At 43.4% G+C, this 17,283-nt stretch overlaps 1 protein-coding gene across 6 annotated transcripts in view; it reads left to right on the top strand.

Annotated features, from left to right (window-relative positions):
• DCLK1 (doublecortin like kinase 1) overlaps positions 1–17,283 on the top strand; it is a 329,266-nt gene that overhangs the window by 266,879 nt on the left and 45,104 nt on the right. For 4 of the 6 annotated variants that reach the window (XM_088022188.1, XM_028106107.1, XM_088022189.1 and 1 more), the window contains 5 exons: positions 2,086–2,170; positions 5,070–5,178; positions 12,094–12,151; positions 12,639–12,758; positions 16,732–16,878. In XM_088022188.1, the coding sequence (XP_087878314.1) occupies positions 2,086–2,170; positions 5,070–5,178; positions 12,094–12,151; positions 12,639–12,758; positions 16,732–16,878 (519 nt within the window). Of the gene's footprint in view, positions 1–2,085; positions 2,227–2,784; positions 2,795–5,069; positions 5,179–12,093; positions 12,152–12,638; positions 12,759–16,731; positions 16,879–17,283 lie in introns of all 6 variants that reach the window. The other 2 variants (XM_088022187.1, XM_028106105.2) reach the window with 2 other exon arrangements.

Here is a 17,283-nt window from a genome sequence, read left to right as displayed (position 1 = left end):
TGCTAGGAAACACGCTACTAATCTATTAATTCTAGTGCTTGATGAAAGAATGTGTCTCTGTATTCTAAAATTTAAAACACCATATGACAAGACAGCACCTGCCACCCCAAACCACAATGTGTCTACATTATTAAACACCACTTGTGATGCTGCTGGAAGAAATTCAAGGATCAGAAAGCCCAGAAGAGAAGGTCTACATTTTAGACATTTACGTACCGCTTTTCTGCTTGGAACAACATTATGTCTACAGCAAAAGCAATCACACAGGGGATAAAAGATCTCACCTTCTGGAAAACACACACCTTCCCCTCAGATGTGGTAATGTTAATGTTTATTTTCTCCAGACATGGACATCATAAATCTGCCTTGTCTAAGCCTTGTGTTCCAATATTACAAATACAAGGTTTTCACAAACAGACATCCGTAAAAGTCAACAGAGCATGGCTTAGAAGCTCATACATTTACAGTACCTTCGACAGAGTTGATTATGACCGCATAGTTAGTGTCACTCCAAAATAAAACTGTTTCAAGGTCACAATCGGAATCCCTCTTTCTAGCCTGAGAGAGGGTAAATGTGTGCTGCTCATCTCAAAGGGAGGCTGGATGAGAAAGGATGAAAAGAACTGCTCAAGTCACCAGACTGATGGGTGGCAGATTCTTACGATATGGGAAAAGAAAGGACACAGCACACAAACTATGTGTGATTCAGGGGTAGACTAGAGTAACCACAAAACTTGTAGGATGTCCTGTAAGGAAGCAGATGCATCCCTGCTGTGAATTTAACTTTCACCCCAATGTCAGCAGTCAGCTTTGGTGAACTTGTCCAATGGAACATGCCTATCTTAACCGCACCCAGGAAAACAGGCAGTGGACTCAAATGGCCCTGCAATGATTTAAGTAACATTTTCCCAATGACATTCATCTTTTTGGTGAAAACTAAAATCTTTGCTTTTTTCTATGCAAGATACTGTTGGGGGTAATCTATAAAACTCTCTCTTCCTACTTTGTGTACAGTTAAGGCTGGATGGAGTGGGGAGGAGGTTGAAGGGAAACAGGTAAGCAGAGGAAAAATAGGTCAGCTTTGCTTCTCGCCACCTCTTCATTATCAATTCAACTACAGATGCTCTTTCCCTTCTCTCTGCTCCACAGACAGCCAGCACCATGAGCCAATGCTGCCCCCTCACCGCCTCCCGCTCCCATCAGGCCAACCGAGTGGATAAACCCAGGGAAACAGAAGGAAGATCTTTTAGGACAAGCTGTGTTCACTGTTTAGAAATAGCATTGAAATATGCAAATTGTGTTCTCAAGGAATAGAAGCAGAGATGGAAAGGTTCATTGTTAAAGTACTGCCCTGTAGCTAATCATAGTACTAAATATTTGGTATTGTTTCATCCTCTGAGCTTTGTCATATAGTTGTTATCCTGTCTGCTCTCATTGGTCTTGGGTCAAAATACACCAAAAATACAAGGGAATCACCAGGCTTAGGCTTTAATTCCTGTCTTTGCCTCAGCCTTATTTTGTAACGTTTAACATATTGATAACCTGCTTAGTTGCTTGTGTCTCGATCTCAAAGTGGAATTAACAAACCCACTCTTTAACTTTTCTCCAAGAATGTGGTAAGCCTCAGTATTTTTCTTTTAGGATATTCCATAAAACAAACTGAAGAGAATTTTTTTTTCCTATGGTAAGAATAGAAAAAATTTTGGATGAGATCAGAGTGGCGCCATGTTTGAGGCCTGTTTGCAGATAGACTGTGGAGAAGTGAGGTGAGATGCTTAAAATCTGACAGACCTAAACAGTGAGCTAAGGGATGCTGATTTTTGAGAAAAAGGACTAAAGAGTCACAGAAGATCCAAATTTAGAATGATTATCCTGACACAGTTAAACCATCTATTATTGGTTAATAGGGCGGGAAAGAGAAGTAATCTAATTGGATAGCCTTAAGAACCTCCCCTTTTGAGTGTTAAGACCAAATCGTCCCTGGTGGTGGGTGCAGTTATCCCCCAAGATTCTGGGCTGGGCCTAGCATCTTCAGACTGGCACTCTGACCAAGTGTTTTTATTCTCTGTTTCTGTTCCCTTACAGAGCTCTCAACATGGAGGCTCCTCTACTTCCCTTGCATCCACCAAAGTCTGCAGCTCAATGGACGAGAACGATGGGCCTGGAGAAGGTGGTGAGCTTGGGACTTGGTGTCTGAGGAGAAGTCTTACAGGGGGCAGAGGATGGGTTGGCTAAATTTACTTCAGGAAACTGTAACTTCTCCAGCATTATGAAATAGAAACCTAAAGCAGCTCATAGGGATAGGTTTGCATATGGTTTCCCCCAGGGATCATATCTACTCTATGGGAACAGGAAGAGGGAATTAGCCTAATTGGGAGATATTTCACATCCTCGGAGGGCATAAGTATTCTAAGAAGGCCAGCTATTGCCTACTTTGAAAACAGCAGGAAGTAATTGCTGCCTTTGTCTTCCCAAATTCTGTTCATTTTCAGTATATTAAAGATAATTTACTCTCTTGCTTGACTGTTACAGCTCTACAGATGTACTCTAAAGTGAACTCAATATGTGAAAATATGGCTTTACAAAAAGAATTACTTGATGGCAATTGCAAAAATATTCTTTGTACCTTAAGTTAGGTCATTTTAGAATTTCTCTGTGATGTGGTCAAATGACCTGGATTCCAGAATTGACTTTTTCACTAACTCACTGAATTGTTTTGTTTTTGGTTTTATTTTGTTTTTTCATTCATTCTTTCTTTTTTTTTCTTTTTTTAGAGAGGCAGAGAGAGCAAGGGGTAGGGTTGGGGTGGGGGAGAGAATCTTAAGCAGGCTCCACCCCCAACATGAAGCCTGACACAGGATTCGATCTCAGGACCCTGAGATCATGACCTGAGCTGAAATCAAGAGTTGGATGCTTAACCAGCTGAGTTACCCAGACTCCCCTCATTGGACTGTTTGGGATAAGCCTCTTCAGCTCTCTACATCTTAGTTCCTCTTCTATAAAATTGTATAAGATTGTAATATATGCCTGCTTCCTCCCTGGGGGTCATTTTCAGGCTCAAATCAATTATGAGAAAGTATTCAGAAAAGTATAAGACTGGTATGATCAAGCCACTGTTAAAGAATCAGCATCCCTTATTTGTTTGAAGTGATATGATTTAATTTTCCAAAAAAGTACCTTTTATTATGTCAAGTGAGATAAGTGATTTGCACATGAATTCTTTCCTGACTACTGTGCAATATCAGATTTTTTTTTTGAATTTCCAGAAGTATGAAATTCAGCCATCCTAGTAGTCTCTTTTGTTCTGCTGTGTTGTATTTACCTAATGAAATGAAATGGTCCTTGGCTAAGACTTTGGCACAGCCTTCTTAGCCAAAAGCCTCAAGGATACATTTTATCATTAGGGGGAAAAAAAAAAAAATCGCAAGCCATGAGCTCCAGATTCGTGCCTCAGTGATGCCCCCAGTGGAAGGAAGGGTGAAGTACCTCCTTCCATTTCTCATCTGGAGTCAGCCTTGCTTCTGACAGCCAAGGGTGGTTATTTTTATTATCCATGTAGTAAAGAGCCTTAAGACCGTGTCATCTGAGAGATGTTTTATAAATTTGGGTGCTTTGCAATGGATTTGAAACTTCTCCCACGATCTCCTCTAATTCCCATGGAGTAGATAAAAATTCCCAGTCTGAGTCTTTCAAACAGAGGCAAAATTTTTGGCTTCTTTGGGTGTGAGACGGTGGGGATTGGGGGGGGGCTGTTAATTGGCTGCAGCTGTCACTTTATTCCAGAGACCACTGTGATAGCTTCTAGTGGGTGAGGACTAAAATGTCACCCATAAAGAGGTAAAGAGGCTGTACAGATGCCAAGGGTAAAAGTAACGCAGCAAATGTCCTACGTTTGTACAATCCTTTCCAGAAATTCCATCCACCCTAGAACCCAGAGTGGTGCAGATCACAGAACCAACATAAGGGTCCTAAAGCAGATGTGTGATAATTGTGAGTTTCCGTTTGTCGTTCGCCAGTGTTGCAGGCTAATGGAGAAGACAGAAATCACCGAGAAAGCCTAGGCACCACCTGAGGTTTTAATTTTATTTTGAGAAGAAATGTTTAGTCTCAGTTTATGATTAAAGGTCAGAATAGGAGCACATTCAGAAAGCGCACTAGGTTTCCATCCCATTTTGTATCCAGGTTGCCTGAGGGAGAGCTAGGATTTATAACTTTAAAGCATGTAAATTTTAGAGCCCAGCTATAAAAGGCTTTTTACACCCCAAAGATGTTAAAGGTTATCCAGTATATTTATGTGACCTAAGTGTGGCTTATTTAGTTTTATGGCCTTAGATATTTAAAGCATTATTAGGCATTTGTAAAATATTTCAAAATGCATTTTAAGGGGGAAAATGTGTTGTGTTAGTGGCACTAACATAATTGAAACTACAAAACTGTTCTGTTCACAGACATAATAAATATTGCCATTTTAACTCAACATCTGCTATGCAGGTTGCTGGTGAGAACATTTGTCTAAAATCTGCTCATTGATACTGGGGAGTGGGGGGGGCGGCGGACAATCAGGGCTTAGTTCATAAGGAATTTTACGGAGATCTCCATTTCAGGATGCAGTAAAGCTAAGTGTCCAAACAGCAGGGATGCTTCATGCTTGCACTGTGTCAGGCAGCCCAGAGTCCCCTCTAAGCTACATTTTCCTCCTGAGCCACATCTAGGAATGTCATTTCTCTGTAGACAGTGGGTATTCCATAAACACCATAGCTCAAATTGGCATGAAACACAAAGACCGAAACTTCCTCCTTGGCCACAGAAAGTGTTGGTCGCCCTCCCATTGGTGGAAGTGGACCCCATATGTCTTAGGTTTCCTTTCGGTTTATCATTCGTCTTGGTAAAAACTGTTGAGTATACAGTGTCAGCAGGGAAGGAGGCGGGGGGCTTGCCTCACTGTACGGAAAGTGACATATCGATTCTGAATCGGTTCCAGTCTATGAGATTATCCTTCTAAATGCCTTTCTGATGCAACATCTGCGTTCCCTTTTCTACCAACAAAAATGTACTAACGATTCTTCCAGAAGTGTCGGAGGAAGGCTTCCAGATTCCAGCCACAATAACAGAACGATATAAAGTCGGAAGGACAATAGGAGATGGAAATTTTGCTGTTGTCAAGGAATGTGTAGAAAGGTGAGAAGGGTATCATTTGTGTCGCACTTTAAAGGAAACACTTGGCATTATGTTTTCCAAGAGTGTGTCTTTATTTGCCGTCTGTGGCACATATGGAATAGGTTAATGTCTCAACTCCAGATGTAGAAAAAAAAATTTTTTCTAGAAGAAAAGCCCATCTAACAACAGATTTGAAAAATGTAGTGATTCCTGGGACAATCTATAAATTAAGGACTTTGATTTTTCCTTTTTAATGTACTCAGCAAAACTTTGCCAGATCTTTCAGGTAAGCCCTTTTATTGTGTTAAAAAAAAAAAAAAAAACATATTGAATGGTTTTTTTTTTTTGACGCTTTTCTGAGACATTTTGTAGAGGTCAGAACATTCTTGTATACAGTGTAGTCTAACATACTATCATCAAATTAAATATAATAACCTTGAAAAGCTTTAAAATGCGTAGGTATTGATCCCAACAAAAACAGTGTTTAATACATTGAAATGTTTTCAAATGAATGAGCTTGGTACTCTTGGGGGCCAGAGGCACGAGGTTTGGAGTAAAACGTTTATCCCTGAGATCTTGATACCTAATCAAGGACAGTGGCCGGTGGCTACTAGATGAAGTGACAACCAATAAAGTCATAGCCCGGATTAAGGTGGCCTCAAACCCTCAGCTCAGTGTCTGATTTGGAACTCACTTCTTGAGCAGCTTCTTGCTCTACAGGGACCTGGTTGGTTAGGAGCTCCTGCTCAGAGCTGGTGAGCAGAGCGTTGAAAAGTCAGGGGCAACCTGCTTTCTTCCTTGAGGAAGATTTCACTGCTGGCTGCCTTATCACTTCTCTCTGCCCCCGGGAAGGCTGGGCGCCTACTAGTCAGCACTGTGTGAGAATAATGCTCCTTCGCTCAGCTCCACCACTCAGAGAGGATGCCTTGGTCTAGAAGCTTTAGCCTCACAAGATCCAGAGCTTGTTCTTCTCCAGGAGCTTTGATTTAGAAGCGCAGATTCATGCCACTTTGGAGCTGGAAGCCTACACGGGGCCTCAGGCACCACTAGTGTCCTGAGTTTGGCCAGTGATTTGCTCTCCTGCCCCCTTTGCCACTCTTAGGAAGATGCCTCCCTGACTGAGGTCGCAGAGCCCTCGTGAAGATACCCTTGGGCATTAAATCTCAAAATTGCTCCCCCCTCCCGCAGCATGGCAGCTGGGCTGGAATATCCCCACCAGTTCCAGCAAGCCACTGTAGCTGCCAGTCTTTGTGAGGGACGGGCTTGAGGATGGTAGTGTGAAAAACCCCTTAGGAGTTACTGTGAGGCCACCTTTTCTCCTCTCTGTCCCTCAATCATCCCACTGCCACCAGAGTTTGGCGGTTTGTTGCATCACTGCCAAATACAGAAAGTTCTCCATTACTTTCCTAGGCCTCACACCTCCAGAAACAGGAGCAACCACTGTTTCCTGAGCGTCAACTATATGCAAAGCCCTTACGATAGTTCATGTAATTGTCATCATGATCCCATAATGTCAATATTGTCTCCATTTTATAGCAGACAAAGATTTGCCTTAAGAAGTTAAATGCCCAAGGTTGCTCAGCTAGTAGGTACTTAGAAAGACCTGGGTCCAACACCCACACTTTTGACCATTCTATTGCCGCCAACAAAGAGTCTCTCAGGAGAATGTAGCTTAGCTGATCTAAAGTGACATACACCGCATTTGTCCCCATACAAAAAAGATAGAAATTAAATCAGGAAAGCCAGTCTTAAGGCAATGGATGGACGTGTGTGTGTGTATGTGTGTTTATATAATTTTATATTTCACTTATACTTTTACTGATAGTAAATTCAACTCTTTTTACCTTTTTTTCCACTGTAGCAAAAAATCCCATTTTGAGCAGATTGCCATGCCCTTCCTACGTGGGGTATCTGGTGATCTGCCAGTGTGCGTCATCTGTTGAGACTGGCATGGCAGCTATGTGCTGTCTCTCCTCGCTAGCACAGGGATCACGAGGGCGGCTTCACCCAACAGTTACTTGTCTTCCCACAATGGAAATGTCTCATGTCTCCGTCCAGAATTAATGTCTTTCTTTCCGGTTTGGATTGTGTTCATTTTGCATGCGTTCACATCTTGGGTTTCATCATATGAACCTTCCAAGTCTACACACCAGATTTCTCCACCAAGTGTTAGTATTCCGCTCCTGCTGAAGGAGGACATATGGCATGTGCCCTCTCTCCCTGGAGGCATCATGGAACATTCTTTTAATATTTTCCAGAGGTCCAGGAAAATAAAAACGAGCTGAGCATGTTGTGAATGGCACACATTGCTTGTGGGTACATCCTGCCGTATTTTGAAGGATACATATGTCTTAACAAGAGCAAGTGTGTCCCTCCTCTGTTAAGAAGATACCATCCCAGGGAAGGTCTTCCTATAACAATGGATGCAATAATAGTGTCGCATAGGCCTTTTGTTCCACGGTCCTGTCCCAGCATATCCTTTGGTAGTGGCTACCGGGTCCATTTCGATTTCTGCCTCTTCCCCAGTAGGCATTTCTCCAGTGGCCTCAGGAGCCGCTAGGACATGCCAAAGGAAGTGGGTGAACTGAGACTTGCTCTATTCCGAAGCTGTTTTATAGACTACCTGAGGCCCCAAAGAGAACAAGAGCTCAAAAGCACTAGTGAGAGGTCAGAGCATGAGTAGAGGGCTGGCAATGAGGGGTCTTTGGCTTTCCTGGCTCTTTAAGGACTAATTAGCATACAAGCCAAGGGTACCAGCAGCGCAGTTAGGGGCAGTGACAGTGTCTCCCATGGCTCTTGGCCCTCCTCTTCACCTGCACTGCCTTTTTTAGCAATGTATGCAGCAGAATTGTGTTAAAATTCTAGCTGCTCCTGATTCCTTCCCTCCCTCCCTCCCTCGCTTTTAAACCCGAGGAACTGCTCAAGGAAACTGTGGGCTTGAGCAGTGAGTGTAGGTGGGCTCAAACCCATCCGAACATCTGAACGGGTTGAAAGTTCAGGGCCACAAAACCGGGTTGCATCTACCTAGAAAGTCTTCAGAATTCTCAAGAACCTCCAAAACCTCAGACCTGTGGTTGGAAGGCATTTCCTTCCGAAGTGTGATTTGGCAGGTGAGTCAGGACGAAGCTGAGCTGAGTCTCAGCTAGTCGGCCATGCTCTTTCTTCCTTCTTTCCTTCCTGAGGATGCTCTGGCACTGGGCTTGCGCTCAAATTCAAAATCAAACTCTACTCCGGAGATGTCTGACCAGACACTCTGGGATGCCCCAGTTCTCTGCTCTCCACAATTACCCCCTTAGGAGGAGGCTGAGATGGGCTTTATTACGATTATGTAGCAAATGAACGGCGGTGTTTACTAATTCCTCTTTGTTGAGGGGTCCCAACTGCCACCATCTGGAATCTTCACAACTCAACCAACATGCTTGGAGTCCTTGCTAGCTCAGGCCATACCCTGGACTCATACGGGGCTACAGAGAGGGACAAGACCCCAGTCCCTCCGCTTGAGAACCAAACCCATAATGGAAGGATGGCCATGAAATTCATCACATGCTACTATGGGAATGCCTGGGAAGCTGTTTTTCCTTTTCCACACAAATTTTCTTAGTACTTTGAAAACCTAGCAAACCTCCCATAACAGCAACAACAAAAAGCACGTTAGTCCAGGGCATCCCAATCGATAAGCATTCTGCTGCCCTCCCCGCCGCCCCCATCCCAGGGTGAGGGAGGAGGGTGGGGAGCAGATTGGCCCTGGGCTGAGAATCACTAAGTTTAAACAAGACAACTTTCTCCAAACCATTGTATTTTTAGCACAAATACTAAAAATTGGATTTAGTTCAAATTTGTAAAATTTGAATTTCTCTCTTAATGGTTCAGGCTCTAACCTTGGGTTAAACTTAAATAGGAAGGGGACCTTACAAATTGAGTTCCCATATAGGAGGGAAAAAGCGAACAGTTTGGCCAGCCACTGCTGCTGCCTTTACCGCAGCATTCAAGGCTCCGTGATTTCGTGCAAGGTCAAGAATGTCATTTCAGGAACAAACAAGCAAATGGCCTGTAGTTTCACCAGCAATCCCGGTGTCTAGTATTCTCACCACAACCAGCTGTAGATTCCTTGGGTGCAAGGACCAGGTTTTGCTTACCTGTGTCTGAAATGCCCGGGTTTTGCTCACCTCTGTAGCCACCAAAGAACCATGCTCATAACCACTCGCTGCGTAATTACACGGGCACAGAGGTCCTCGGAGTTTGGGTACACAGGAAGGCAAATACTTTGTTTAAGGTTTTATTTCTTGCCAAGTGTTTTCATTTACCAACTTAAAGCAAGAAGTTAAATTTTTATTCTTATGAAATACATTTAGTACTAACACCTGTTTTCAGGCTTATTTTCCAGACTCAGCTGCTTTCCTATAAACATATACTTCCAATAATTGAGGATTATATTATAACTTTATAGTTCTGCCCTCAAGGAATCAAGAAAGAAAACTTGCGGTATTAATTTTGGTGGTCCTCTGCAGGTCTCTCTGTCTGATATAAAATACGGGTCAATCTAACTGAGTGTTGAATCCTATTAGGTAAGGTTCTGGGTACGGAACCCATAAAGTCCGTTTTCCTAGTAAGCCCTGAGGCCACTGCAGCCCAGGCTTGCTCACATTTTCCCTTCAGCCCGAGGCTCAGGGCATAACCTAGTTTGCCTGGGGTCCTGGCAGCCGACACACCCACTTGCTCCTTGGAGATTCTGCTCCTTGCCCTTCTGGTTCTTGGGGGGGACTCAGTCTTCCCGGTCCCACGCCATCCCTTTGCTTTGAGTCCTGTAATGTTACTTATTCCGGGGAAACAAGAGGATCAAATGGCAACATGGGGAATGACAAAACTAAGAAATCCCCCTTCACACCAATACCATCCCATCATCCGTCCCCTTTGTGGAAGCACAGAGTGGAGTGTCACCTCCACCCCAGCTCCTTGGTCCTGCCTGGGATCGCTGGCTTTGATCACAGCGGTCAGTCCAATAGTCTAGTTTTCTCTGTCATCACATGAAACATTTTAAAGTTTTTTGTTTTTAAAGATTTTATTTATTTATTTGACAGAGAGAGACACAGCGAGAGAGGGAACACAAGCAGGGGGAGTGGGAGAGGGAGAAGCGGGCTCCCCGCTGAGCAGGGAGCCTGATGTAGGGCTCGATCCCAGGATCCTGAGATCATGACCTGAGCCGAAGGCAGACGCTTAACGACTGAGCCACCCAGGCGCCCCCACATGAAACATTTTAAACCAGATAGGAAAGGGGTCATGGATTTGAAGCTCAGATTTGTTTTATTTTAGTTTTCTTAGTGATTCATGAAAAGCAGAATCCAGAAATCCTTCAGCGTTTAGTTTTCCTCTTGACTAAGGGTTTTCAAATTTGCAAACTCTTCAGAAGCCTCTTAAGAAGAGACCACGTAAAGGGACCCTGTGGTCCTTCTATGATGTGAGGACTCTCCTTGCATGTGTGTAACTTCACTCTCCCATTTATCTAACACACAGGGGCCTGGAAGTCGAGTGGGAGAAGCCGTTTTAGCAAATGACATGAAATGGTATCTAACATGCCCTCGGGACACCCTGCTAGTATCTGGCCTCTTAATTATTTTTTTTTTAAGATTTTATTTATTTATTTGAGAGAGAGAATGAGATAGAGAGTATGAGAGGGGAGAGGGTCAGAGGGAGAAGCAGACTCCCTGCTGAGCAGGGAGCCTGATGTGGGACTCGATCCCGGGACTCCAGGATCATGACCTGAGCCGAAGGCAATCGCTTAACCAACTGAGCCACCCAGGCGCCCCTCTGGCCTCTTAATTTATGGGCAGATCACTCTTGCTCTAAACACATAACTAGGAAATCCCCCCTTTGATTCTCCATACTGAAGATGTTAAAACCCTATTTTAAACTTTTGTTCCTAATCAACCCCACTCCCACTGTATTCATTTGGATCCCTAACGTTGTCTTTTATCGATGGGTAAAAAGCTAAGCTGTTTTGGTTCCCCACCAGAAATGAAGTGGAAATGCTTGTAAAATAGTGGTTTCTTATGATTATTAAATATACGTCCTTCAACAATAGAGCTGTCCTTTTTGGCACTACACTATCTTAGAAATATTAACACAAGTTAGGAAGCTATTTAAAGGTAGCTATATGACTAAACCCTCCCTCCCACACCCATCACAGAGGAAGGGCAGTGTTGGCCGGGCTGTATAAGAAGGAGAATCCTCAAGAACTCTAGAGCCCTGGCTTTTGGGTTTTTTTTAAGATTTATTTGTTTGAGAGAGAGAGAGCATGCTGGGGGGAGGGGCAGAGGGAGAGGGAGAGAGACAGTCCTGAAGCAGACTCCCCACTGAGCTCAGAGCCTGACATGAGGCTCCATCCCAGGACCCTGAGATCATGACCTGAGCCAAAATCAAGAGTCAGAATGCTTTCATTTTATTTTATTTTTTTTTAAGAGTCAGAATGCTTAACTGACTGAGCCACCCAGGCACCCCAGTAGTGGTGGTTTTATCACAAGTATAACATTAAATAGCTCAGGATGGGGCATCTGGATGGCTCAAGCAGTTAAGCATCTGTCTTTGGCTCAGGTTATGATTCCAGGGTCCTGGGATCGAGTCCCATATCAGGCTCCCTGCTCAGCAGAGTCTGCTTCTCCCTCTGCCTGCCGCTCCTCCTGCTTGTGCTCTGTCTTACAAATAAATAAAATCTTCAAAAAAAACAGCTCAGGATGTTTCTATGCTAGCATAGTTGTTATCCTTACACTTGGTCAACCCCTTAAGGTTTACATATTTCTTTGTAAAAAGGAAAAAGAGTCTTTTACAAAATATTTATACCAGTTTGATGCAAGGTCTGGGGGTAAGAAATTAATCCTTAGCAAAATGACTCAACAGATTTGAAATTAAGTTTATTTTTTACAAATAACTTTCTCTTTGCAGGTCAACCGCTAGGGAGTATGCTCTGAAAATTATCAAGAAAAGCAAATGTCGAGGCAAAGTATGTATAAGGCTTATTGTTATGAAAATATAGTGTTGTGGGGGTGGGGAGGTAGAAACACACAGATCAGTTCCCAAATAAACATAAGTTCATCCCAGGAGTTGCATTTTGGTGGAATACAATGTTATATATTTATTGGAATATAATTTTATAAATATTCTTGGAATAAAAGTTAATTGGAATGATTATATGTTATTTCTGTTCCTTATTATTGTTTGCTTGCTTCTTAATTTACTTTTGTGATCTAAGTTTCATTCTATCCTTCTATATGCGATTATAGTTATACTGATAGGTTGCAAGCGTCATCTGAGGATCTTCAGTATCTTTTGGCAATTCTAGACTGAGTATCAGAATCTAAGATATACTCATTATATTTTACCAAAACATATCTCCTTTGATCCTCAAATAGGATAGCTTCACTCATTGGAGTTAGCTCCTCATATGTTTTGATGTGTATATTGATTAAGGTAACTCTTCCCTTAAACAGGAGCACATGATCCAGAACGAGGTGTCTATTTTAAGAAGAGTGAAGCATCCCAATATTGTTCTTCTGATCGAAGAGATGGATGTGCCAACGGAACTGTATCTTGTCATGGAATTAGTAAAGGTGTGTATCTTGGAAAAAGAATAAACCCACACAAGGCACCACACTTTCCTATCTGATAGAGAGAGCCGTCTCCTTTATTTCCTTCCACCAATATTTAGTCTCTCATTTCTATGTATTGGCATAATGGGTACGAGTATTAACACTAGAATTATACTGGAAGCATTCAAGTCCCAGCCTTGACCTATATAGTTTCTGAGCTTGGGTATACCTTTCTGTACCTCAGTTTCCTCAAATATAAAATGAGAATAATAATATTACCTACCAGGAGTGTTATGGGGAAGGCAAGAGGGATGACTTCCACCGTGTACTTTTTTTTTAAGGAGGGGGAGGGGCAGAGAGAAAGGGAGAGGAAGAGAAGCAGACTCTCTGCTGAGCATGGTGCCCAATGCGGGGCTCGATCTCACGGCCCTGAGTTCGTGACCTGAGCCAAATCAAGAGCCGGACGCTTTAATTGACTGAGCTCCCCAGGCGCCCCCACTAATGTACTTTCTAATACACAGAAAGTATGACAGAAATGATCATTGCTGTTATTATTGCCGTAGAAATTGTGCACTTTTTCGTGAACTACATCCAAAGGTATCAACCATTCTTATTAAAAAAAAAAAAGCTTTAAACTTTTAGTCACCAATGTAATAGAAAAATAGCACTAGAAAATATTCTGCTGCCTTTCAGTAGATGTTACAACCTCGTCCTGTCACATAAAATTACATCTGTATTTTATTAGATCATAGAATATAGAGATGGCCATATGTTGATAATCGTTGAATCTAAGTTAAAGCTGACTTGCCCATTCCCTCTACTTCCATATTTAAAATTTTCAGTAACTAAAAGTTTTTACAAATTTAATGTTTAGTATTTATGAAGTGCTATTTTTCTCAAGCCTTTTTTCTATTATGTTAATATAACTGAAGGTGTAACTAATTTCTCCTTTAGTTGTAAAATGTCGTAAATTAGTCACACCACCCTCTGCATCAACTGTGTGCACCCATCGGTGAGAGCCTCGGGCTCCAGGAACCATGTCTGGAATCACACGCCCCAGCTGGTGGCAGGAATCAGCACTCTGGAATGTGGCATTTCCTCTGTAAAGATTTAAGACAAAGACAGCATGTAATAAACTAATCTGTTACTATATAGAAAACTGTTCATTCGAGGGTCCTTTAAGCTTTTATTATTCAGAGTTGCTTTACTTTAGATCTCTTGGCTTTTTTTTTTTTTTTTTAGTGGTTATTTATATTTACAGATGAAGCCTGCTTTTTCCTACTTCGTGTTAAGATTTGTCTTTTTCGGAGGGGTGAGACTTGTTTGTTTGTAGTGACGCTAGGGTATTGTCACATTTGAGACCAAGGGAGATAAAAAATGGCAAACTGTTATTTCAACAAAGAAAGGTTGATTTCAGTTATTCGGAAGATTTTTACATTGGTGCTTTATGGCCAAATAAAGTTTGGTAATTACCAATATTGTAAAATATACTTTCTCCAGCACCCAGGATAAGATTTTTACAATGACTTTAATTTTGAGAGCAACAAATTCAAACCATTTCTCTTGCCCCTCTGAGTGCTATTAAAAATTGATTAGCCCCCTTTTATTGGCTGATTTTTGAAGAGTTAAGACTAACTTAAACCTGAAGCTGAGAAATGAAAGAGGCAAAGCCTTAAGAGTTCAGAGCACATTGTGGTGGGAAAGCCTAGTCTGTTACTCTTAAGTTTCGTCAGGTGACAATAGCTAAGTTACCACTGGGAGGTCCTCACTTCATTCAACATTCCCTCTGGGTGACCAAGATAGCCTAACAAGGCCAGAGAGTGTCTGCATGGTCCAGCATCAGGACTCATCCGTTGTACTGCCAGATCATACCCTTAAATTTAGGCTGACCCAGAACTGCTGTGAGGCCAGGTCTGGAAGCATCCCAGGAAGTGAAGGCGAACCCCAGGCTTGACTTGAAAGGCTCCCACAACATTTCCCCCTAACAAATGTAGCTAGGGCCACGCTTCTCAAGAGTCCAGTGGTGTGCCAAAGAGGACCTGCAGCTGTAGGATAAACAAGGCCTGGATTCTGGAAAACAGTGAAGTAACAGTAATTACGATTGAAATTCCATAATTAATAAGAATAGGCCTTTGGACTTCTGCCTACAGATGTGTGCACATACACACTGCATATGTGTTCAGAGGAATGCAGGCCTTGTGCAGGAGGCGGCCCTGCGGCCGGGCCCTAACTGATCAGCAGGAGTTATAAAGACAAAGACACTCGAAGGGACCTTCCAGGAAGGGGGCTCTCGGGAGGACAGGTCTAGAACGCAGGGTGGTTTTGGCACATTTTAGTGATGGGGGAAGAATCTCCTACCTGGAGCATAAAGGCGACTCCCGGGTCTAGTGAGTGGCAGGAGATGCATCGAGACAGGTTGGAATGAAGGGGGGCACCCAGACACGGAGAGCCATGGGAAAGGAATGCCGACTTCTTGAAGGGAGAAGGAAAAGGCCAACAGCCCATGCGGGAAGGTAACAGTCCATTCGCTGGATGCTGTAAATAAAGAGGCCAGAAGCAGTGTAGGTTGTGAGGCCTCATGAGAACCACCCGGGGACAGCACAACAAAACCTTTTACCCAGCAGATGGAGCGGACTGGCTGTGTACGTGGCACGCCTTACCCGCCTTACAGGAAGGACTGGTTGACTGCGTTGTTGGGGATGCAGAAGACGTGAGGTCACAGGCTGCCTGGCACCTACCTAGACAACTAGGACAAAGGTGGCATCATTGTGGGTCGCCACACACAGCTGCACACCCATCCCGCTGCATCGGGGTGCTGCTCCTGTAGACCACAGTGAAAATGCTGCCTCCTGGGGAGGCACGGAACCCTCGGGCAGCCTTGCCTTTGAGAGAAACAGAAAGCGGAGAAGGCGCTCATTTTGACGCTCCTGTATGTGTTCAGGTTGGGACCTGCCAAGGCTGAATGGGCTGAGGGAGAAGCCTCCCGGGCGGAGGTGGTGCAGGGCAACGGAGGACAGGCCAGCTTAGTGAGATTCGAAAACTGTCAGCCCGCAAGGCCTGTATTTTGCTTTTGCTATTTAAAAAAACAAAAATGAAATCCCTCACCACATTAGGCAACAGATGAACACAATTGACTCCCGTGCTCAGCTATTTGGTGCATTGTGTGCAAGAACGATGCGAACGTCCTTAGTAAATCAGACCCAAATTTCTGAAAGGGTTTCCAATAAAGAGAACTAAAATTGGAGCCTAAAATCATTCTGTTTCTCCAAATAACAATAAGTTAGCAAGGAACAAGGAAAACAAAAGTTCAGATGAATAATGGTCTTAGAAAACTTTCTTGGAAATTCCTCCACCCTCCTCCCTCCTCTCTTTTCTCCCTCATCTTTGGAATGACAGTTTCTGGTCCCTTTTCTCTGCTTCTTACAAAGAAGCACATTATTGGAAAAGAAAACACTACTACACCCACTCCAAGAAAGCAGAGTCTAGAGAATGAAGGGAACTGAGTGAGTGAGTGTGTGTGTGTGTGTGTGTGTGTGTGTGTGTGTGTGTGAGCTTCATAAGGCAGCTGCACATTTTGTTAAGGGTGTGGTCTGCAGGATTACCTGTTTCTCATTTTGGGAGGGTTGGGGTTGTGACTTTGAACTTCTGCTGGCCGTTGGGATGAGGCATGTCACACATGCCACCAGGGCACCCACCAGACCTGGCTCTGTCTCTCCCTCCTGGCTGGGGCTGCGGATATGACTGCATGTCCCAGTGGCGGAGAATCTCATCCCGCTCCTTTGAGCCATGGAGGACATGCCCCTGGCTTGCACAGCGGGGAGACAAATCCCCAGGTGGAGTTGCTGGGCCTTTGAGAGGGAAGTGGCAGGGAAAGCCCTGGGAGCCCAGAGATCCTGCATGCTTCTTCGTCTCCTTGAGAATGTGTCAGTTGTCTCTCCAGGTGGCCCCACTGGACCATCTGCTAATTGCTGCTCCACCTGCTGTCTCTTCTCAGGGAGGAGACCTCTTTGATGCTATTACTTCAACCAACAAATACACGGAGCGAGATGCCAGTGGGATGCTCTACAACCTGGCCAGTGCCATCAAATACCTGCATAGCCTGAACATCGTCCACCGGGACATCAAGCCAGAGAACCTACTGGTAAGAGGAATTCGAACCTCAGGCATCTTGAGTTCCAAGCACTCATGAGTGCATATGAATGTTTCTTTTTTTTTTTCTATTTCCTTTTCTTTCTTTTTTGAAAAGAAATATACTTTAAAGGCTAGTTTCCAGCTGGACTTGAGTGACTAGCTGAAAATGAACCTTTTAAGTATATCTGTATGGGTTAATGTGCGATTAGGAGTACTTGACTAATTATTAGCAAATAAAAACCTGAGACAGGGTTGGGGGAATAGAGCTTGGGAAATCTAAGGCTGTGGTTAAGACCTTGGGCTAGACCAGGATAGTCATGAGGAACATTTACGTGAATGTTTATTTATCTACAGCACTTTGATGTTAAAAGTTTTTACTTGGGGAAAAAAAAAAAGGAAGCCCTTAGTCTCCCAA

This window comes from Eumetopias jubatus, unplaced genomic scaffold, assembly GCF_037043125.1.
Source record: "Eumetopias jubatus isolate StellerSeaLion01/CBP00866 unplaced genomic scaffold, mEumJub1_p1.0 scaffold_3, whole genome shotgun sequence".
Classification (NCBI taxonomy): Eukaryota; Metazoa; Chordata; class Mammalia; order Carnivora; family Otariidae; genus Eumetopias; species Eumetopias jubatus.
This window is presented reverse-complemented; position numbering and strand designations above follow the sequence as displayed.